The 24,971-nt window shown below is 45.3% G+C and overlaps 1 protein-coding gene across 4 annotated transcripts in view; it reads right to left on the bottom strand.

Annotated features, from left to right (window-relative positions):
- ACTR3B (actin related protein 3B) overlaps nucleotides 1-24,971 on the bottom strand; it is a 932,787-nt gene that overhangs the window by 335,062 nt on the left and 572,754 nt on the right. For all 4 annotated transcript variants that reach the window (XM_069647930.1, XM_069647932.1, XM_069647929.1 and 1 more), the window contains one exon: nucleotides 24,567-24,659. In XM_069647930.1, coding sequence (XP_069504031.1) covers nucleotides 24,567-24,659 — 93 coding nt within the window. The remainder of the gene's footprint in view (nucleotides 1-24,566; nucleotides 24,660-24,971) is intronic.

Genomic DNA, 24,971 nt, shown 5'->3' with positions numbered 1-24,971 from the left:
TCCAACCTGGTCATTTTTAAATGGATTACCAATTATCTCATTGCAATTCTTCACTGGATGGCTGTCTGCTGCATCAAACAAAACTCTTCAAAAACGGAAGGCATCTTTCTTCCAGCTTCCAATGCCATCCCTACACTACCCTCTCATATCTCCTTCCTGCCTAACCTTCTTGCTCCCTCAGCCAAGGCTCAGAACCTTGGGTCCGCCTTGATAGTGACCTCCTACTGCAACAATTCAACATCATCATCTGCTGCATGGATTAACCTCCTCAACATTCGGAAAATGTGGCCTTTTCTCACTAACCACTTTATGAAAACTAGCATTGTACTCGTGTGCTCAAGCCTACTTCTTGGCCTTCCTCTCTACTTCTTCCTCCCTATAGACAAAGTCGTCAACTTTGCTACTTGCTTTCTTATATATATTTTTCTGTTTGTTTTGTTCCTTTTATACATCCCACTTTTTTACACCCTCATAAAATGTCTTGCCACTTGTCCAAACCTTTGTGCTATTTTACAGGCACCCTTTGTTTAAATGCCTCTGCCATATGTATATGTGTTATTGTACGTCATTTCTGATTGAAATTGCAAATAGCTGCAAATACAGAAAATATACATATAAAATATCTTGTAGGTCAATAATTACTCTGAGTGAAACGTAACACATAGTAAAACACAGAGTATCTATAAAAACAGTAACTGTCAATAAACACCCCAAACCATTCCTAAACTAAATGCTTGCCCACTCCTTGCTGGTAGGCACAGTGAGAAGTTAAAGGGTGAGGCGAAAAGGAAACCTTAGACAGTGAAACCTTAGATTTACAATCAGGACCCAAAATTGCCACACAGAAAATACAGTCACAGTATTCCTCATACACTCTAACACATAGTAACATACATGTAACACATGTACACTACACAGTAATATAACTTCTAGAGGGATGAGAAAAAAAGGTTTACACAATAGTCAACAAAGGCCAGAAGGCTACCAAAATGTCGGATACATTCAGTATTATGCTACCCAGACTGACAAGGTCTTGCTATACTCCAAGGAATTGGCACAGAGTAACTAGTAATGATTCAAATTAACCTAGCACATTTCAGTGTTTAAAATATGATTTAAAAATGATTTTAAATGATTTATGGAATCATCGGGGTGGAGGGGAGTCAGGAAGGGAATAATTTCAATGTTCAGATTAGTACCGTAGAAAGTAAATACATTTTCCTTAAACACCATCATCATGACAGGTGAATTTGGGTGTTGCACCATTACACAATAAATAATGCGGGAGCAACTACGAGTTGGGTAAATCTCGCGGTATCTGGCAACTACCACTGGATTTACAGACTCATGCCAATGGATTAGGAGTCTTTGATTTAACTGGGTACTTAGAAGCGGCACAGATTAGTTTCACGTTTGACTTGTCAGACTCCTAAACTCATAATAAATGGAAATGTTTGGAATGAGTCAGTTTCTCAGCACCTTTGGGCTCTCTCCTCTGGAGAGCCGAGAAAAGAAATGCTATTTACAACCCAAGCCCTTTCAACATGTTGGGATGGGGTCAAACGCAAGAGGCAAGCAGAACGTACTCACCATACCCGACTCTGAGATAATACAGACTTCCCTGCAGGCTATCGTCATGTCATTTTTATACACTCGGGGCTTGGGGTCTTCTCTCACCTGGGTCAGTTATATAGTAGAGGCAATCTTAAATCCTTAGAATAATGCATTACTTCAGTATCCCTACCTGTTATATCAAAATTAAATTTTTGGGGTTCTGCTGTGCCATTTTATGAAACCCTTAAACCTTTTTTATTTTTTTCTCCTTTGGTTTATAGGATATATGACTTAATATTGTGGTCAGAAAAACATCTACTGAATCCCTGTGCCAATGCAACCCTATTTTGGTATATGGTCCCATGGTAGCCCATATGGCTCCTATGCATCAAGTGGTAATTAAGCACTCCATTTTCTCCCTAGGGTGATTATATTGGCATCATTTACTTTGGTGAGTAGACTGGTGCCTGTAACTTAGTTTTGGCTTCACCAGGGATGCAGCCAATCTTACTTTATTAGTAGCCCAATGTAGCTTTTTGGTAGCCATTGTAGTACTGTTATATTTTTGTAAGTCCTGCTCTTGGGTGTTTCTGGGCATTTCCTTTGATTGGGGTAACTACAAGGCAGGCCTAAAATGGGCGTTATGCAAACCGGGTCTCACTCTGAACCCAGTTATGCAGCATCTACTGTGGATTGGGTGGGGTTAAACTGATCCCTAGCCCAAGACAGCCCAATACAAATACTGTCTGGGTAGACCTGGGGGTTGGGTGGATTTTAGGGCTAGCCTGATTGGCTGGCCACCTAAACATTTGTAGGGGAGCCCTTGTCTGTGACTGTAGGGTTGGCTTAGACCGGCCCATGAGTGAATGGGTGTATCTAGGAAAGACCCTGCCACTTGCTCAATTCTGCTGTTATTCTGGTACTTTGCTTATGTGCCTGCTGGAAGAATTCTACCAGGAAGCTGGGCTGCTGCAATTTTAGGACCAGGACTGGTCATACTGACTGGTTCCTGCGTGCTTAAACTTAGCTATGGTTTTCTTTTTTGTCTGCTGAACATCCTTCCTAGGCTGTCCTCATCCCCATGCCCTAGTCCGCCTCATTAGGTTCATGATCAATAAAGAAGCAAAACAATTGTAAGTTCAGAAAGTTATGGTGACTGAATATATACTTTATACACGAGGTGGTCCCGGTGAAAGCAAGTTGCTCCCTGAATGAGTGGTCAGACCAGGATCTCTGGTAGATCCAATTTTGCAGAACAAATTTAAAAGGAACTAAATGCGGAATATCAAATGTCTTTTGTCCATGTTTTGCATGGAATTAAATATAAGATGGAAAGAATAACAAGGTTTTAAAGCCAAATAAGTTCAGCAATCATTGAGACAAAATTGTGCCCCCGCCGCCTTTTAAAGCACATCACTGCCGGTCACTGGCAGCAGAAGCAGCACTGCAGAATGCTGTCAATTATCATTCTACACTGGCACCAGAGCTCCTGCCTCTGCTGCTCCAGCAGCTGGCTGAAAAAGGGAAGAAGACAGTAGACACAGTTGGGAGCAGCTAACAATTGAAAAGTAAGAACATTACATTTAAACACCATCATCGTGCCATACGCATATTCAGGTATCGCACCATTGCACATTAAAAAATGTGGGAGGCATTAGGAGTTGGGTAAACATAGCAGGATATGGCAAATGCCACTGGATTTACCGCCAGATTCGATGTTACAAACCACCATCAGAAATCTGCCAGTTGAGAATCCTGAATGTCTCCTGGCAGTGTGTGTAATATATTTCCATAGACTAATGAACTGCACTTGCCTCGGCACTCCCTCCACCACTGGAGGTTGCACTTACCTTTCTTTCCTCATAGCACTTCACCTGCTGCTCTCCACAAGTACGACAGCACCTATCCCATACCCCTCTCCCTTCTGCCCTTGCACGTTCTGCACACTCACAAGGCATAGTAGATTTGTCTTCCCCTCCCCATTGTCTCTCTTATATTGTTGTATTTAATTATTTAACATTGTTGTAATTTAATTGTCTATCATCCTCTGGCCCCTCCCTGTTGCCCTGTTGGCACTTTGAAACAGTATTTGCTTCCTGTATAAGCGCCTAACAAGTGAACAATAAACTATGGTATCTAGAAATACCACCTGCCTCCAATACCACCTTATTACAAGCTGCAAATCTGCCCAGATTCAAGCCAAAAGCCGAACATGTGCCACTCAGGTTTCTATGTCACCAACATCGCATCCCCCCCACCAATGACAATATATCCCCTGCACCTCTGACCCCCTCACCACCAGAATTCCCACACCCATTGCCCCATCATGCGGCTAAGCCAATGGGCCTCATTACGACCCTGGCGTTAACCATGGCGCTATTAGCGCCATGGTTGACGCCAGTAAATTACCAACTCCGCCATGGTGAATGGTGGAATTACCACCCCATTCCAAGGTTGGCGGGGCGGTAATTCCCCATTCACCATTGGCCCTTCCCCATTCCCATTTTTGCCCCCATAGGGCTCAATGGGAATGGGGAAGGCGCTAATTACGGCACCGTAAATTACGGTGCCGTAATTAGCTCCTAGGTCCCTTTGCGGGTTGGTTTTTTAACGCCTGCTAAAAGCAGACGTTAAAGTGCAACCCGCAAGGGGACCTCGTAATCAGGCGTTAAGGGTTTAACGGCGCTGACACCTTTTACGGCGCCGTTAAACCCTTAACGCCTGGGTTGTAATGAGGCCCAATGAGTCCATGGCAAAAGGTGCACAACAGTGCAGATTGCATTATTGCTCCTCATGGGGCTTATAATGTTGATACACATCAAAGTGATACGATGCAATTGAAGACAGGTGCATGCAGGACGAACAACATGACTGCAATGGGATGATGCTGGTAACATTGAGATCTCTGCCAAAAGCAGCCAATATACCTTACACTCCTCTCACAGGTTAACATGTCAGAAGTGTGGCAAGATGACATAGGGTGGAAAAGTAGTCACCACAAGCGATGCATTACATGCAGACACGTACAGCGACAGATGTGAGCTGCCCTGGCAAGGCAAGAAAGAGACCACTGGCTACTCTGCCTGGCACCCAACACCTGCTTCTGTGATATAGTCACAGTGTCAATGACAGATAACACACAGACTGTCTGCAAGGGTGACAATGTCATTGGGCAGCATGGACCTGTCTCTCACAATGTATGCCCTGGATGCATAAACTGCATGGAGTACCTGTACCACTTTATCAAGAGTAACCTTGATTTTATTTGTAAGTTTGATGAGGATATTGCCTTGCGTTGTCAAAGGAGGATCTTAACTGCCCAACAGTGTTTGAACAAAATATTCACTGTGTACTTTCTTCCAGAGGCCCCTGGGGAGACATGACCAGTGTCCATGAGGCATCTTATTCTTATTTTTTTTTCAAGTTTTTTTTTTTAAGGCATCTTATTCTTGACAGTTGTTTCACCCTTCATGGAGACTTTCTTAAGTAGTGGAAAGATGAGGAGAGGGGTCTGCAATACTTTTTCTAGATTTCGAGATTAAAAGTGAATAACAGATCTTCTGAAGAGTGTTTCAATTTGAATGAGTAGGTTTCATGACTGCCATCATGTCCCTATCCTCCATGACTCCTTGGGTGTAGGTATTCGATAGATACTCCGCCCATATGTTTAAGTCACCTAAAAACAGATCTGTTAGAATTATATGGGGGATCAATTAGGTGAGCCAGAAAGGAGTTCTGTCTCTATTCTAAGGGGAGGGGTAATATATCAGAGCTGACACCAATCAGCTGCACAGGCTGGACAGTGATGCAAGTCAGTAATCGATGCACACATGATTCATATTTTGAGCTACGAATATTCTTGCCAGTGATTAGATCATGGAAGGCGATACCCTTCTCTGTGTTCATGAATATGACATTATAGTTGTCTGGCAGGAGATTTGCAATGTGCATCAGAGATGATTCCCTCACCCAGGTTTCCGTGATGGAGTGAAGGTGCAGAGATTTGCACATGGTCAGGTTGTGGACAGTCACAGAATTTGTAATGTTTGTCCTTGCAATGAGGAGTGCACCAAGACAGTTTGTGAGGGTAAGGATGATGTTTATTTTTGGCCCCCATTGATTCTGTGTTTGATTGTCTAGCAATAGGGACCCAAAAATAGATATGGGTTGAAATTGCAAAGAAGTTGTCGCTTCTAACGTCTTCTAGTGGAGAGCGTCAGCCAAGGGTATGATTTGATGGTGCGCTCCATGCATGGCCCTGTGGGGAAGTTGTGACTGGATCTTCCTGTCCATTTGTTGAGGGTCCTTGGGAGGTATGATATGAAAGCCACGTCCTTAGAAGGAGATATAGTTGTTGTTGGGGAATTTCGGGGAATTTCAATACAATGGAAGGGCTTTGAGGTGTTAGTGTCGGCTATATTGTTAGTAAGAGGCATGTATGATACTAGGATTCTGCCTGGGCCAATGGCAATCTGGGGGACTTTAGAGGCCACCCTAGCCAGTTATGTAGTGTGGTGTGTCTTTCTAAATTCCTGTGTGGTTTCTATTAGCCTGTTAAATCTAAGTTCAAACACAGTCACACTAGATCCTTACATTCTGGCTGTGCAGATGTTTATCTCGAGAAAGATGTATTTGTTCACCGATCAAGTTCTGGCTACTTTGAGGCCTCCTGTGAGGAATTGCATTTAACCAGCCAACATAACGGGTGAGGGAGAATATAGTACATGTAGGTAGAGGGGGCACTGGACAGTTGAGTAGGGGGGTTAATATGACTGGTTACATATATGAGGTCAAATGGCCTAAACCGGACATCTGTAGGGAGCTCCCTAATCTTTGCATTTGCCTGACAGGTTAGTCTGCCTGTTTATCTGATGAGTCCTACTGAGAAATGATGTATGTGCCTGTTAGAGTCCCTACGCCTCTCACGATTATGCAGCACAAAGACAATCTATTCACCAAAGGCACCACATGTGTACGTTTCTTCCAACAGCAGGTTATGTGGGTTCCACTAGTTGCAATGTTTGTGTACAATTGTAGGGCTGTGCAGCCTGCTGTACTCAGCGATTGTCCAAACTAAGAATCCCTGTGTAAACTCCAGGACCGAGTCTAAGAGTCACACATTGGGCCTCATTAGGACCCAGGCGGATTTCGCGGTGCTAAATGCACCGCGAAGCACGGCGGAAAGCCGTCGATAGCGCCATGGGGGTTGGCGGATTTACCGCCCCATTCCGACCTCGGCGGAGCGGTAAATCCCCAATCCCCATTCTGCCCTTCCCCATTCCCATTCTTGCCCCATAGGGTATAATGGGAGTGGGGAAGGAGTTAATTACGCCACCGTAAAATACGGTGGCGTAATTAACAACGAGGTCCCGTAGCGCCATGGTTTTCTCCGCCTGGTAAAACCAGGCGGAGAAAACCTCCATGGCGCTACGGGAACTCGTAGTATGGCGGAGAGGTACGCCATGCACTACGCTGGCGTAAAACCCTCTCCGCCAGGGTCCTAATGAGGCCCATTGTGTGTTAATCAAAGAAAACGCTCAGGAAGTTCCTCCTAAGTACGAGGGGACCTTAGTGGTAACCACCAACTCTGTTTTATAACATATTTCAGTTGTTGAAATTGTCATAAACAGGGGGGGGGCACTTACCTGTAAGGTACACCCAGAATTTAGGAAGAATTTTCTGAATGGTTTGTTTCATTGTTACATAGCTCCCCCTTAGTGCAATTGGGGACACTGGTGTGAACCAAATACATATTATTACTATATATATGTATTTATTTTTTATTTATATATAGATATATACATTAATGATTGTAAATTAATGCTTGATTAAGTGGTGGCCACTTTACTGGTTTACTATTTTGGGATACGAGTGTTGCCATGTGTGACCATAGCTACTGCCTGCCTCTGAAAGCAAGAGGCTGTTGCTTGAGGCTTGAATGGTGTTTTGACACAAACATGAACCCACACCTGGAATACAAACTTGAGAGGCCCAGGATAGTTTGAATGAGGTGATGCTCAGTAATTGGACAGCTGAGTTGACATTAAGTTCTCAAGCTTCCCTTTTTATCACATGATCTGCACTAAAACCGTGTTGAAGCTGGGGACAGGTGCCAACAAGTCCAAGAAGATGCAAGACAAATCATGCAGGGGCTCTGACAGACCTACCGGCCTCCAAATACTCCTTCCTGTGCACAAAGCTTTGCAGTGTGCACTCACAGCATCCTTCTTCCATCAACCAGATGGTGACCTATATGGGGACTTCTTCCATTAATGTTGTGGGGAAAGGCAAATTCACAAGCCCTAAAGAGCCCTTGCCCTGAGACACCTAGCTGTATCCCCTCTGTGTATCCTGACACAAAAAGGGAAGGGAAGCGTTGTGTAAGGGAAAGGGTAGCCAGCAACATCTACGAACTGTGGCTGTGCCAAGTTTCTTTCAAGGAGGTGACAAGATCATTGGCACTCCAGAGAAGTCCCCTTCAAGCACCCGCTGCATCCCAATGGCATGCTGCATTGCCGTCCTGAAACCAGTGCCACCCTAGACAACTAGAAAATCCACCAGGGCTCCATGAAGCATGTCAACGTTTTTGTTGGTAACACTTTAACACTTCAGTGACAAGCAGGGTTGCGTGAGGCCTGGGGCCATACATTTATTGAGGACCCCTCAATATGTTTTCACTGGCTTAGTGGCACAGACTAATAAGACTGGCAAAGCAATGTAAACAGCCTATTAACCAGAGGGAAAGGACAGACGCACACCAAAAAGGTCCAGAGGAGAGGTATCCACGTTGACGACACTCTGCTTTGATGCAGGGGGAAGGTAGGTATCATGCTCGTGATTTACAAATCCACACTAAACTAATTTAGCACGCCGCAACCTAGATTAGTATACGGCGACATAGAATACCATGGTACAGCAAAGTACAGTGTAGCATGGAATAACACAGCATATCTTTATATTTCATATTGTGCTACAACAAACCCTAGTGTAGTATAGCAGGGCCCAGGGTACCGGATGCTAACATAGTGTAGCATAACACGACATATCCTTGTAAAGTGTAGCATAGCCCAGCATGCTCTTTCATAGTAAAACCTATCATAGCATGTTCTAGCCTTGCACTGCACACCACATCATGCACCTGCCTAAAATGGCATAGCACAGCACAACTTAGCATAGGATCACATAACAAAGCAAAGCACAGAATAGAATTACATAGGCTAGCCTGGCGACGTAACACATAGCAGAATACTGGCAATGAAAGCATAACGCAGTCTAACACAGCATTCTCTAGCAGCATATAGAACAACTCAAAATACTCAAGGCACAATACCGCCTAGTTTAATATAACACAGTATAGTACAGTATAATGTGTCCAGTTGTCATCACTCCTTCCCCAGCAACAACCTTGTTTGCCACCTGCCCTCCCCAACCCCCCAGCAAAAGTGAGGAAGGCATGTCGGTATCATCTCCAGAGGACGCCAGATATGAATCAAGCTGAAAGGAATTAACCAAGTTGTTACTTTCCCATTGTCTGCACAATGCAACAAGCGGAAATGCTGAATATTCCCCGAATTGGAATAGGAACAGAGTGCAGGATCAAGCGTTGTTGCTAGCAGCCTTGTGTCATGCAGGAGGTTCCCAGAGGAACACCAACCAATTAGGGTCGAGGGGGATTTGAAGTGTAGCCGTTTCATGATTGCCCTCGTGACGGCCCTGGCGACAAGGACTGTTTGAATGGACATATATGGTCGGAGGTTCTGAAGAAAGCCTGACCAGAAGGTTCTGACGTGTAACAGTGCACAGTTTTATGAGAACCGGCCCTCTTGCTGTACTAAAATGTTGGACATCAGAGAACCGAAAGGTGATGGCTGGAAGGTTTTGAATCTATCATAACCACTGGCACAACTCTGGGCAGCACTCTTGACCATTGTTAATATTATTATTATTACTATTATTATGGTGTTTATTGAGCGCTGACCTAGCTTTGAGAAGCAACCAAGTGCTTTACAGAGGTATACAACAATACAGATACTCAACAGAGTGCTTTACAGAGGTATACAACAGTGCAGATACTCAACAGAGTGCTTTACAGAGGTATACAACAGTGCAGATATACGTCGGGGGTAGGATACAGTGGGGCACAGAGGAGGGGTATAGGGTGGTGGGGTACAGGGTGGCAGGGAGGGGTGAACGGCATTTAGCGAGTCAGCTGATCCAGGGGGCAACGTTATTTTCTGAATTGTAGGAGCATGGGGCAGATTTTGATGCTAACGGGGATGAGGTTCCATAGTCTTGGCAGAGAAGGCTTGTTTTCTGGTCCTTTCCTTTTACAGTGGCAGATTTCAAGTCTGCACATGTCCTGGCTTCTGGTGGTGTAATGTCCGCCAGAGATGCTGAGTTTCTCTGTGAGGGAACTGGGTGACTTGAGGGTGACTGCCTTATAGATGATGCAGCAAGACTTGAAGGTGATTTGTTACTGCAGTGGGAGCCAGTGAAGGTCGATGAGGGCCTGGGTGGTGTGGTCATATCTGCATAGACCCTTGATGAGCAGTGCAGCCGCGTGCAGGACATTTCTCAGGGGCACAAGGGATGACGATGGGAGGCCCTCGAGCAGGGGATTTCCCCCATCCAGGTGGGATACGACCAGTGCTTGAACAGTGGATCTAAAGCTGTCAGAAGGGAAGAAAGGGTTGACTTTCCGGAGCAGGGAGAGCTGATGCCAAGCTATCTGAGATTTCTGAGCTATGTGTGTCTTGAAGGAGAGGTGTTTGTCGATGTAAAACCTGAGGGACCTGGCCTAGGAGGTGAGCTTGGGTGTGAAGCTCTCAGGATTCATGGTTGGTAGCCAGGTCTGTATGTGTAGGTGTTTTTTGTTGTCAGTGAGGAGTAGTAATTCGTTCTTGGAGGGGTTTAGCTTAAAGTTTGCAAGTTAGCTTCAGGTTTGCACTGGACATCCAAGACTGGATCAGTGAGAAGAAGGTTTTAAGCCTGTGGATGTTCTTGATGGATTCGATCTTGAGGAATAGCTGGGCCTATGGCTGCAGAGCTGATGTTTATGTGCTGGCAAATCTTGCTGATCTTGTCGATGAAGAAGGTGTTGATGGCAGTGTTTTTTTTAATGGAGTGTGGCAGGGTGAAGTAGCGGGTTGACGCAGTGCTTGAACGCTTTGAAGAGGGTCCTGCTTTTGTTGTGAGCTTCTGCTCTGGTGTTCTAATCGTAGGAGGCCTCGGCAGTGTTCATTAGTTGTCAGTGGGTTACTCACAGTTCCTTGAGGAGTGCTAGGTTGGATGCAGTCCTGGAGCGGAGCCAGGTTTTCTCTTGCTTCCTGATGACTCTTTTGCATCAACTAGGAAGATGTTGTTGGCATGCGTTAGGGATGATGGAGGCTAAGACGGTAGCAATGAGTGCTTTCAGTAGAGAGTCACAGTTCATTTGGGGGTGTTTGGTCCATGTGAGATGGAGGTTGGCGAGGTCTTCCCTGAGTTCTTGAAGGACCTAAAGGTTTGTCTCCTGGGTTTCAGCTGGGAATGCTTGACTGGGTTGGTGTGCAGGATGTTTAAAGGCATGGCCAGGTGGTCATACCTGTGAAGCGGGAGTGGGAGAGGGAGTGGTGATCTGTAGTGGAGGGAAGGCAGTGCGGTGATGATTAGGTTGAGGATGTTACCTTACCTGTGAGGGATTTTCATGTGCTTTGTGAGGCGGAGGGTGTTTATAAGGCTGAGGAGAGCTTCCTTCATTGTTTTGGTGGCCTTGTTGCCTGGGAGGTGGAAGTTGCCTAGGAAAATGTTGTTGTTGTGCGTGAGGGTCATGGTTATGACCAGGTCAGTGAATTCTCTGATCAAGACAGTGTTGGATTTGGGTGGTCTGTAGATGAGATAGAAGGTGACTGTGTCCACCCGGGAGAGCAGGAAGTGGCAGGAGAGGACTTTGCAGGAGTCAATGTTTTTGAAATAAAGTCTAGTGCAAGGCCACAAGGTCTTGTGGATGACTGTGAGGTCTCTGCCTGTCTTGTTCCACCGGTCTCTGTGTTGGATGCTGTAGCCAGCGGAAACAAGGACATCTAGGATGTGGGTGGAGTTGGGTGTTGGCAAGATCTTGGTGATGAAGATGCCATAAGGGTGTGTGTAGTGATGAGGTCGACGATGTCTGCTGCATGGGTGATAGCTGCGTGGACGTTGGCGAGCATCATCCTCCGTGTTGTGGACAGTGAGGGTGTGCTGATGGGCTTGATGCTGATGTGGGTAAGATTGCTGCATTGCAGAGTCCATGCATTAGATGATGGGCAGTCACAATGGCATTGCCTGCTGATGGTAGGGATGGCCTGTGGTGATGGAGGGAGAAAGTACATGTCAGCTCATACTTACCTGTTGTCTGAGCAGGGGTTTGGGCCCTGGGTCCTCCCGGTATGAAAAAAGGTCCAAACAGGAATTGCCCTTTTCTTCATCTGCCCATCCCTTCAGACTCCCGGGCAAAAGACAACCTTGATCTAAGAGTTAGGAGCAGAAAGGAAGGGCCACATGACCTGGATCCACTTGCACCTGCTCACCAACTGCAAAAGGAAAAGAGGCTGGAGGGCTGCTTAAGTAGGGAAACAGCATGGCAAAACAGAAAGGCACCAACAGTTTAGCAGTGATTGACAAGTGGGCAGGGCTTAGGCCATGTGAGCTAGTTCCACTTGCACCTACTCACCAACTGAAAGGCTGCTTAAGTAGGGAAAAAGGGCAGCAAAGTAGGAAGGCACCAACAGTTTAGCAGTGATTGACAGGTAGGCAGGGCTTAGGCCATGTGACCTAGATCCACTTGCACCTGCTCACCAACTGCAAAGGAAAATAGTGTGGAGGGCTCCTTAAGAGGGGGAAGATGGTGGCGAAACAGGAAAGTACCAACAGTTTAGCAGTGATTGACAGGTGGCTGGCGCTTAGACCACGTGACCTAGATCCACTTGCACATGCTCCCCAACTGCAAGAAACAGGGGCTTGAGGGCTGCTTACGTAGGGAAAAAGGGCAGCAAAACAGGAATGCGCCAACAGTTTCGCAGTGATTGACATGTAGGCAGGGCTTAGCCCATGTGACCTAGGTTCTCTTGCACCTGCTCACCAACTGTTTCTTCAGCCTTACAAGCCATTACAGAAGGGGAAAGCCCATAGGCAAATTAGGCTTGGTCTAACCCCAAAAGTGGCATGGTCACATTCCTTCTGCATGAGACCACAAGTGTCCCCAGACATGTTTTGGCCTCATTGGGTGTCATCAGTGAAGAGTAACTTGGGTCTCTACGTCCATCAGGCGTGGGATCCACTTCTGCCAATACTGTCCCACTCAGGGGTGACTTAATCAAAAACAAATGTTGATGGCTGGAAGGTTTCAAGTCAGTCATAACCACTGGCACCGCTCTGGGAAAGCCTGTGGATCAGTGTTTCTCAGCTTGCCAAGCCATTACAGAAGGGCAAAGGCCATTTGCAAATCTGGCCTCTTTTATGTTGCTATGTGCATCAGAGAATAACCAGCCAACTGCTGAATTCTAGTGCCCAGGATTCAGCTGAACACTGCTCCTGCAACATTTGACCTTGCATCAAAGGAGTGGTTTCATACCGCTGAGAAAAGCTGACCGTGAGTTCCCTGAAGGGAGCATTGACCAATTTATTCAATAGATCCGCCTGCTAAATTGCAGTTGAGAAAAATATCAACAACAGACTCCTGCTGCATTGAAACACGTTGGGGAAAATTACAGTTGATCAAAAAAAGAGGCCACCAGGTGTGAAACTGCATTGTAGTAACCAGAGAATCCCTGCAAAAGATTGTTGATATATTTGGACACTAAGAAGAATACAGAGAATTTGGGAACCACAAAGATACCTCAAGGGAAGCCATTAACTGACTTTTTTGGCTTTCAGGAAAACCCTGAATGTATATGAATTAAATGTCTTCACTTTGCACGGCCAGAGCTACAATATATGTAGGTGTGCTATCTGACAAGGTATGTATCACAGTTACACGCTGTCCCTTAAATTCGACTGAAGGGGTCATTTTCATTTACGACTCGTCCCTCATTGAAACAACATAAATTGAACATGTGCAAAGCACAGCCCATTCCAGCCAAGCACATAATAAGTGATTATTTGTGCGAGCGTCTAGTCTATGAAGTCACCTCCACTATTTCAAGTGCCTATATTATGCAAGGTTCTGCCTGATTGTGTAATGAAACGTCAGTCCAGGCTGCCTCAGTGCTGTGAGGCCACACCAGTGATAGGTATTCTCTTCATAAATGCTATATCACATCTATCATTTGACCGTGCATTCAGGAACAACATGTGCTAACCCACACTGAAATCAGGACTGCTCCTGGAGACCTTTTAACCCCTTAAGTGCCAAGGACGAGTATTCTCGTCCTTTTTGCGTAGACTTGCATAATAGGTTTGCATTAAATGACTAACTTGCTCTTGTAAATAAGTTGATGTACTTTCCTTCTACAAATACATTTGATGCTTTTGATGTATTTATTTATTGTGTTATTGCTTTGATATTAAACTTTACACCATTAACACCACTAACATCATACAAAAATGGACAAAATGCACAAATACTTTTAAAAACACACAATCTATCACATTTATTTCAGCAAAGGTACAATTCTAGATAACTAGATGTAAGTAGATGTAACAATAAACAGCGGAATCATAATTATAATTAAACAGCACTACATTTATATCCAATTCATGCCTCATTCCAGTTGTTAAAAATCATTTAACCAAAATGAATTACATTGAGAATTACTGAGTTTTGGTAGCAATCGTAACTAAAAATATTCTTCTGAAATAAAAGTCACAAAATACACAAATAAAGCAAACATTCCTGATCTCAAAATCGAAGTACCTGGGCATTCTGTACACAAGTGGTGTAAACTTTCACAGCAGTTATTTCCCTGTCAGAAACGACTAGTTTGTTCTGTCCTGTCAAAGCCAAGACAGGCACCCACGACTTCCCAGGTGGGCAGAAGATAAGGTCAAAATCTCATGTAATAATCACATTCATATTTACCAGGAACATGTCCTATGTAAAGGGGCATCTCGCCAACAGCAGGAAGATCTTTTAAATAATAATGAGGACCTGTCCCTCAATGACTACTGATGTTGACATAAATCATAATTTTCTTTTTAATGTTTTTCAAAGATGTGTAATATGGGGGGGCGCTGTTGCGCGCAAGAGAAAATGGTCGCTCTCGTGTGAGCTCCGGCGTGGACCAAGGCCGTAATGCTGACATAAGCGTTTGCGATGACCGGTTCCTGACAGAAACTGTATAGAATGTGCGGCAACATCGGCGGAACATACTGGGAAAGTTTGGTGTCTGGCAATTGCAAAATCTCAGAGGAAAACCGGTATCCGTATCCCACGTGCAGAGGGAAGCGGCGTCTGAGGACAGCCGAGGAGCGAGAGGAGGAGCCTGGCGAGCGGCAACGCGGATACTCGCTGGCAACGGACGGCGCAACAATCAGCTTGGAAAGGCCGTGGGCACTCCGCTCCTCGTTGAGCGCCCGTGTGTGGCCCCCCTCAGTCCCCCCCTCCGCCCCAGACACTCAGCGATCATCGGGCTCCTGCGACCACAACCCAGGAGGGTGTCGCACACGGAGCACACGCGGGAGCTGTGGTGTGCGGCCCGTGCGAACTGCGGAGCCCCCGGGGAGTGAACTGCAGAGGCCCAGACAGACTCGATCAGATAAGTGGGGCGGCCACAATGGGGGGGAGGCACAGTGAACAGTATAATCCCCTGTGTGGGACAAGTTTTATGCGTACCCCCAGAACGCCGGTGATCCTCCTCTCTTACCCCCCCAACAATACCTCCGTGATACGCACGGACCAGATCCAGGCCAACACAGGCTTCCCGTGGACAACTGTAAATAACAGCTACAACTCCCTATGAGCACGTAACTCTACGGCGGGGTGTAAGCTAGCCTTGTTGGTGCGTGGCCATGGGATCCTGACTCCGTCACATTTATAGGAGGGCAGGTGGTACCCCTCCATTCGGCACGCTCCACCAGAAGTAAATCAGTGTATCATGCCATAGAAGCGAAGCGTAGAAAGTGGCACATTGCAGTTCATATCACAGAATAATTGGCCCCGAGGAAACAATGCCAAAGGGCTTCGGCCCCAAGAGGAGTAAGGGTTCCATTGATAAATTCACAACACCACTGCAGAAAGAACCTGATGTAATGGTGGCGGAGAGCACGCTCCCACACGAACAGCAGACCCCCCCGGCAACGATGATGGAACCCCAAGCAGTCTTCCTCGCCATGCAACAGGGCTTTTCGGCCCTCAATGACAAACTAGATGGGATAACGGCGAACGTGGCGGCCATCAAAACGCAACTGGACAAAACCACTTTGCGCATGACCGAGGCTGAAACAAGAATCTCGGCCACGGAAGACACGCTTGAAACCCTGAAGACCACGGTCTCGAAGATGGCAATCGACCTGGGGACTGTGAAGTCCAAATGCGAGGATTTAGAAGCGAGATCAAGACGCAATAATATTCGAATAATTGGTGCTCCAGAGGAAGCGATAAAAGCACCCATGGAAAAGACAGTGGAGGAGCTCTTGCGTACCCTCCTGGGCGACCCTGATGGTCACCGATGTTCATTATTGAGCGGGCTCACAGATCCCTTGCCCCGAAGCCGAAGCCAGGAGCCTATCCTAGGCCTATAATTGCCCGAGTGATGAACTACAGGGATAGAGATTTAATTCTGAGGGCTGCAAGAGAAAAGAAAGAATTACGTTGGGAAGCTAATATTATACGCATTTTTCCAGACTTTACCCTTGCGGTACAACAGGAGAGGAAGCTCTTTACAGGGGTCAAAAAACTGCTACGGGAAAGACAGATTCAGTATGCTATGTTGTACCCAGCGAGACTCAAAATCCATTTCCAGAACAAGATCCACTTCTTTACGTTCCCAGAGGAAGCTGCAAACTTTGTGGAAACACATATTCCTGCTTTGGCTGGTCATCCCAGGATAGGGGAAACTTAACGATATTTGTGATTATGTGAAAATGGGCATGTTTCTGCTATGTAATGTACAATTCCTGAAGCAATAGCCGCCTCCCCCGGGGACGGCCTTTATAGGGGGTATATATGACCGAATTCACAGGATTTGTTAAATTGTGATGCCCCCACAGGTTTCGATATATGTGTGAGCAACCAAGTTGAACCGGTCTACCTTTTACCAGCCTCAAGATGGCATGGGCACTGGAACACGCCGCAGATCCCCCCCTGCAGCAGGTGCACAACCAGTGATGGGAAGGGAGGGTTGGGATCCTATGAGCACAGTTAAAGTTGGGGAAACTGTGAGGGTGGGGGGAGGGGACAGGTTGGGAATGTTGGGTTATGGTTATGTTAAGGATGGTAGTAAAATAAAACGCACACAGGTAATGAACACGATGACCAACAAGCTCCTAATAGAGACATGTTTTTTGTACATATTGATAACTGCTTCATAGGTTATGGCTGGAAACAACGATGAAAGTATCAAAGTATTAAGTTGGAATGTCCGAGGCCTGGGGTCCAGAGTCAAGAAGAGGAAAATCCTGGCATATATCAATAGACTGGGCACTAAGATCATTTTTCTACAGGAAACTCATGTGGGACCTCAACAGGGGGGACAACTAATTCCGAATTGGGGAATGCACCAGTACTTCACAACATACTCTAAACGGGCAAGGGGGACCGCGATTCTAGTACATAAAACCCTCCAGTTTAAATGTATAGAAGTGATATGTGATCCTGAAGGGAGGTTTGTCCTACTCCATGGCACACTTTGCAATAAGGAGATAGTTCTCCTAAACATATATGGACCAAATGTGGACGATCCAGAATTTTTCTCCCAAATATTTGAGAGGTTGGCCGCCTACCCCACGGCGCATTTAATATGCGGTGGAGACTTTAACACTATTTTAGATGTCCATACAGACCGCACATCGACACAGACTAGGGCACTGACCAAAGCAGCGCAGACTATAACTACACATATGGTAGACTTAGGTCTGAAAGACATCTGGAAAACACTAAATCCTACTAAGAGGGAATATACATATTACTCGACGGTGCATGATATGCACTCCAGAATAGATTTGTGGCTGGTAGATAATGTAGTCCTTTCCTGGGTCCTAGCAGCACAGCATTATCCCAGAACATATTCAGATCATTCCCCAATCCAGTTAACATTACAAATTCCTGGCACTGTAGTAACGCGACCAATGTGGAGATTTAAACCTGCAGCGTTGCGTGACTTGGTCTACAGGAACGCTATAGAACAACAAATACAGGAATATTTCGAAATCAATGAAAACTCGGTGCCCAGTCAAGCAATAGTATGGCAAGCATTTAAGGCCTACATAAGTGGAAGCTCTATATCGACAGAAAATGGAATTCTTGTAGACTGAACAGATTGGAATCGCAAATAGCCTCACTTCAATCTCAATATGCAGAAACCCCATCAGCTCACCTCAGTTCCAAAATGAAAGCAAAACTAGATGAATATAATGAGGCAGCAGATCAAGAAATCTGATTTTTTGATAAACCAGTTGCAGCACGCCGATATGGGGAGGGTGAGCGCCCCGGGAGGTTGCTGGCCAGGACAGTGAAGGGAGAGAGGGGACCAACGATCATACCCTGCGTGCAAAGACCAGATGGTTCGGTAACCACTGACCGAGACGAGATTGAAGAAACGTTCCATACATTCTATAAAAGTCTTTATTCCTCGCAATCTGATTTCACAGACGAGGAAATTGATCAATACCTGTCACAAATACCGACAACATTGCTGGCCGATGACACTAGGGAATTGTTAGAGATGGCAATTACTGAGGTTGAAATGTTAGAGGAAATAAAGGCATTACCCAACAGGAAAGCACCGGGCACTGACGGTCTAGGGGCTGAGTTTTATAAGGAGTTTGGTCCCCTACTGGTCCCCAGATTAATGGCAGTATGGAGTGAGGCCCTACATAAAGGAGAACTCCCCGAAACCCTAGGGAGGCAGTGATTACGCTGCTACTCAAGCCGGGGAAACCCCCTGAGGAGTGTGGGTCGTATAGACCATTATCATTAATAAATACCGATGCAAAGATCCTAGCAAAAATACTGGCAACTAGACTTTGATGCCGTATATGGTCCATGAAGACCAGGCAGGGTTTATTAAGGGAAGGTCCACTGCAACCAATGTTAGAAGGTGCCAGAAAATTTTAGCCACAACACCCCCCGAGGTCCAGGCCGTGGCGGTTTCCTTAGATATGCATAAGGCTTTCGACGCGGTTTCGTGGCCCTTTCTCTTCGGGGTTCTGCGCAACTATGGGTTCGGCCCCAACTTTCTGAAGTGGATAAAAATACTGTACACATGTCCACATGCAAAAATAAGAATCAATGGGGTTTTAATAGATAAACTGGAACTGAAGGGGGGAACGCGACAAGGATGCCCATTATCGCCATTATTATTCGCATTAACCTTTAGCAGATATCCTTAGGGCACGGTACAGCTCAGCAGGACTCAGATTAGATGGTGAATTAAACATTATAACTTTATACGCAGATGATATTCTGTTATATCTAAAAAATCTGGATCGAACCTTGGGCAAGGTACTGGCGGAGGTTAAACGGTTTGGGGAACACTTGGGTCTACGTCTTAATTCTAGAAAATCAGAGATATTCCCAATCACAGAAGATACACCGCAACCACACAACCTATATGGTCTCGTCTGGAACCCTACTCATATACTTTATTTGGGTGTACACATTGCCAGAACAGCACAGCTCTCCTGCGCCTTGAACTATAGTGTACTCATTGATGCCCTGTGCGTGAAAATAAAACGTTGGAGCGCCCTCCCCAAATCATGGATGGGCAGGATAGCACTAATTAAAATGATTATATTACCAAAGCTTTTTTATCTGTTCAGCACAATACCGGTCTGGCCGGGTCGCTCTTTATTTACCACACTGACTGGCGCGTGCACCTCGTTTGTATGGGGAGGACAACCCAGAGTGAGCTGGAAAAAGCTGACTGATACATACTCCAGAGGAGGGATGATGGCACCTGACCTGGAGTTGTATTATCTGGCTGCACAGGCACACTACGCCTCCCAATGGGCTACACAATTCCTCAACCCTGAGACCCCGATGCCTGGTTATAAAGAGCGCAAAGCAATAACGGCACTCCACAAAATGAGCAGATCAACCCCCAAGCACTATAATACTATAGAACCAGCGAAGGTGACGACCACTGCATGGGCCAAAATAGCCGATATTTTCGAAACCAACAGGCTATACCATCTGAGTATGCCACTCTGGGGAGACCCACAAACACCCTTCAGTGCAGATAGTCAAGTCGCGATGCATTGGACATCCAGAGGGATCACCCAGTGGGGACAACTCTTCCCTGACCAGAGCTTTATCCAGTGGATAGACATCAGAGAGGTTGTGGGGAACACGAATAGATATAAACAGCAGTATACCCAAGTGCGAATGGCTATACAAGAAGCATGCCCCACATTCTCCAGCGAACCAGAGATAAATATAGGTCTGGGCTATATGTTCACAGGGGGGACACAAAAAGTCTCAGCGGCGGCATTGTATAAGCTACTACTTCAAACGCGCCCTGTAGAGAATACCGCAGCTAAGAGTCAATGGGAACAAGACCTGGGACAGCAGTTCGATGACCAGGAATGGGCACAGATTTGCTCGCTCACCAAGCAAATATCGTGTAATTCCAGATATAAGGTAATTCACTACAAAATAGTGCAGAGAACACATTATACCCCAGCAAAACTTAAACAACTATATCCCAACATGTCGGGGACCTGCCCTAGATGTCAGACAGAGGATGCAAATATTTATCATATGTTATGGACATGTATAAAGCTAAGGGGCTACTGGGAAGAAATCTGCGCCGCCCTAGATGAGATGGCTGACCAACCACTGGAATGGTCACCCAGGATATGTTTGCTGGGAGCAGTGGGGAAAATGAATCCGACTTGGCGTAGACTGTTGAATTTGAGCCTACTAGTAGCCAAAAGGGCAATTTTGATGAAATGGAAGAGGGCATACCCCCCAACTAAGGCTGATTGGGACAAGGACATGGTGTGGACTAATGATACAGAGGAACTCTACATAGACTCGGTGCTACCCCAATCCCGACCAAGGAACATATGGGATAGATATAAACAATACCTGTTTGATAAGGCAGAGCGAGAAGACTCAGGATTGGAAGTTAATTGAATTTGTAAAAAGTAATGAAGCATTGTGCAATATATGTAAGCATTTATGTTACCTGTGTGCAAGAAAAATAAAGTTTTAAAAAAAAAAAAGATGTGTAATATCGAGGCTCATTTTATCTGGTCAATTCGGACCGAATATCAGTCAGAATTCCTAGGCATTCATTTATGTGCATAGAAAGAGTGGGAAACCACCCTCATTTCTCAGCAGACATCATGGGGCCAGATTGCAGAAAATGTGCACTGGTGCAAGTGCAAAGTTTGCACAGTATTAGCACTAGGGCAAAGTTTCACTAGGGCAAAGTTTGCCCTATTTTTAAAAACACTGGCACACATTAAAAAATCATTGAACCTCAACAAGTTCAGTTTGGCATATTAAAAGTTCCAGGGCTAACATTTTGCTTGTGCTAAAAAGATATATTTTTGATGCATTTTTGCCTCAGGGCAAAGTTTGCCCTAGTGCTGATACTATTCTGTCTTAGCACTAGGGCAAACTTTAGTGCTAAGAACGCAGCCGGTGGTGCTGAATGCTCAGCAAATTCACTTAAAATAACATTATATAGCAATTGGTTCCACTTTCTTCCAGTTATATAGAGTTATAAACAAAAGTTTACACAATGACCCAATACCGCGGTACAGTTTTCTCATAAGGCTGGATAGACATGTTCACCCTGCAGCTTAGAAAGTTGATTCTGTCACAGATTTCTCTTACTGCACCAACAAGGGGAGCCAATTCATGAATTTTTCGGGGGATGCCGCAGCCCAGATTTTAGGGCAGTGACATTGAAAGGGTATTAATAGTGTGAGACAAAGCACCTGCATACCCGGCACCCCTCGAATCAACTTATTCTGGGATTTTTCCACAGGGGTAATTGCTATGTGGCACAGGTAGTGTAACTATATTTTCCACACATATCATTTTTAATGTGTAAAATCTATGTAGACAGTTGTGTAGCACAAAATCTGGGGGCCCTCCTCCGAGGCATGCTGAAGGGGCCTCCCCTTAAGCTCCTTAACAAAGTGCGGGGCAGGCCACACTTTGGGCCTGCACGGACCATCACGTGTGCGCAATGTCCATGATGATCATGTGCCGCTGGAGGGGCATGCACTGCTCCAGGGGAAAGATGTAAGCATGTTTTTTAATGAAAGCTTAAATGTTTCACCTAGCACAGAAAGAAGGGGGTAATGGCTACCCCCAAATATATCATGAGTTGTTTTATTGAAGGGTTTAAATATTTGCCACAAGAATGCGATTGCGACTGAGTATAGCGAGGGAGCCGAGCCAATGAAAAACGGTTTGGGGGTTGGGGTGATTGTCTCCCTACCCAGAGAATTTATTTTGCATAATGGGTTAATATGGTGCACTATAGAGCACACTTTCTGTGAAAAATTGTGTAACAGGCCAGAAGATTTGATATCATTTTTGTAGGGTAACTTGTGAAAGAATCTAATAGATGCAAATCACCCAATGTGCACAGGAGCATTTCCCAATGAATGTTCATGCCTTTCCCCGCAATATATGCCAGTATAAAAAACCTTTCTGAGCTGGCTGTACCCATATATTTCCATACTGGCTCCATTAATATATGCCAGTATTCTCATATAAGAACATACTCATGTTTGCCTTGCGCATAATGTCAGTAATTATACTATAAAAAAAATGTCAAAGCTGGCTCTGCCAATATCCTTATATAAGAACATAGTCCTGTTGGATTGGCCATTAAAAGTGCCATGCCACAATAAAAAACATGTCCAAACTGGTTACAATGTAGGCTAGTCTAGAACTGTAAGAACACTTATTGAGCATGCTTTAACACGGATGCTCAGTAAAACAAAGTCATGATAGAGTAAGAAATAACTAGGCTTGTTGCACCAAAATGACAGTCTTCTAATGGAATACCACTTATCATGCTTGCTTTATCAAAGACACCCAGTAATAAATGTCATGCCACAGTAAGAAATGGCTAGACTGGCTCACCAAAATGCCAGTCTAGCCATACAATAACACTTATCATGCTTGTTTTATCATAGATGCACAGAATACAAATGTCATGGTAACAGATGACAGTCTAGCCATGTAATAAAACACATGAAGTTGGCTTTGCCCGAAAATGCCAGTAAAACATGTCCTGTCACTTAATGAAATGTCTAAAATGCTCCAGTGATCCCAGGCCTCACAGAGCCTGCTGACACACACACAATCGCATACATCCCCTTTCACCCACCAGTCACTCAACCATACATCTTATTTAACTTTCACTCACATTGCATTCTCCATTCAGGCATCCACCCAGAACATTCACAAAAACAAACACATTTGTACGCATTCACCCCCAGTCACTCACCCATATACCTTCTCTCACATCGATTCCCACCACATTCTCCACAGAGCCACCCACCCACCAGAACATACACACACACAATCACATTCATACTCATTCACCCGCCAGTCACTCTACCATACATTTTCTCTCACACCCACTCACACTGCATTCTCTGCACAGGCACCCACCCACCCAGAATATTCAAACACCTACATAATCAGATTCATACCAATACATCAACTCACACTGAATTCTCCATACAGGCACCCACCCACCCAGAACATTCAAACACCCACATAATGACATCCATACCCATTCATCCAACAGTCACTCACCCACCTCACTCACTTCTCTCAGGTCCTCTCACACTGGATTCTCCACACAGCCACCCACCCACCCAGAACATACACACACAATCGCACTAATACTCATTCACCCACCAGTCATTCACCCATACCATATACATACATCTGGCATGCACCTCACACATGCAAATATAAATATTCAACTTTGCATCGACAACAAAAACACAATCTTTTCTCACGTGTTTCCCACTAAATCTTGGCTCCACTGTGTCACTAGATGCGTCGACACACCTCCCTAGGCGCGTTAGGCCCCGGCCCAACTTTCATTCTAATGGGTGAGGGCTGGGCCAGGCCTCCCTCCCTAGACCCGATGTGGAGGGACCCCCACACCGCAGGGGCTGCGGGCCCCACACTACGTCAGTGTATGTAAGCTGGTACTGTATTTACAGTCCTGAAATGCAAAATGCCATTGCAGAATTTAAGTCACTTGCCAACACTGTGTGTCAGTAACACAGCACAGTGTAAAATATACTCCCCAAAGCACACGTGCACAGGATGCAACGTATCACTTAGCAGAAATGTACTGCCACAAAGCCATGCAGGACTTACTTTGTTAGCCGATTAGCAGGCAGTTGACTGGGCAAGGATCTTAAGGAAAAGCTTCCATTAGTCTGACTCACAGACTTGTGGGGTTTGTGTTTATTTATGTTGCAGAGTTAACACACTATTGCCATTATCTGTGTAGATGTTCACTGAATCCCTAATTCACGGTTGCCCAACATAGGGTTCATGGAGATTTCAGCAACAACTCCAAAAGAAACCTCGATTCTAAACACAAGAGCGTTGCCCTCTATCTGCCCGGGTTAATGTCTGAGTCCTTGCGATGGGATGCCAACAGAATCCCTCCTTGATATTTCTGCAATTTTGTTTCAGGAAAGGGAATTTATTTTTGTTCATGAAATATTGGATTTTCAATCAGGTGTTGCAGCTGCATAGCATTAATGACTGTAGTGACAGTAGCACGGAAAGAGAAGGAAGGAGCACAGTGTTGGTGGAAAGGGCCTTATGAGGCAGCTACTTATTGAGTCACATAAAAGCAGGGAGGGTGGTTGAAGAGTACAGGAGTGCGTATTACCTTGTACAGAGGGCGTCGAACATCAATTGGACAATTCTGTATCACTTCATCAACAATGTCTGATATCGGCTGCATAAAATCAGGATTGGCAAACTGGAGGACAAAAATATAAAAAATACATTTAGCAGAGATGTCTGTAAGTTCATTTATCACAATGGCTCGACTGTGCGAGAAATTGTTGTCGATTGAGTACTAACGCTAGACAAAGAGAAATGCTTGAATAACATTTCTCAAGCGCTTATGAAGCAGCAGAAACGTTTAAATAACCGTTACCAAGCAGTGGCACACATTTCTCCACCACAAGCACTTCATGTAGTCTTTTAATCACTGGGTAAAGATTTTAGAAAATGCTCTGTGACCGTTCATTTGGTTAATTTATATTGTTCGTGCCTTATGCATGCCTGG

Source organism: Ambystoma mexicanum, chromosome 2q, assembly GCF_040938575.1.
Source record: "Ambystoma mexicanum isolate Mex_15411 chromosome 2q, UKY_AmexF1_1, whole genome shotgun sequence".
Taxonomy (NCBI): domain Eukaryota; kingdom Metazoa; phylum Chordata; class Amphibia; order Caudata; family Ambystomatidae; genus Ambystoma; species Ambystoma mexicanum.
The sequence above is the reverse complement of the archived record's forward strand: the minus strand, read 5'-3'. Positions and strand labels throughout refer to the sequence as shown.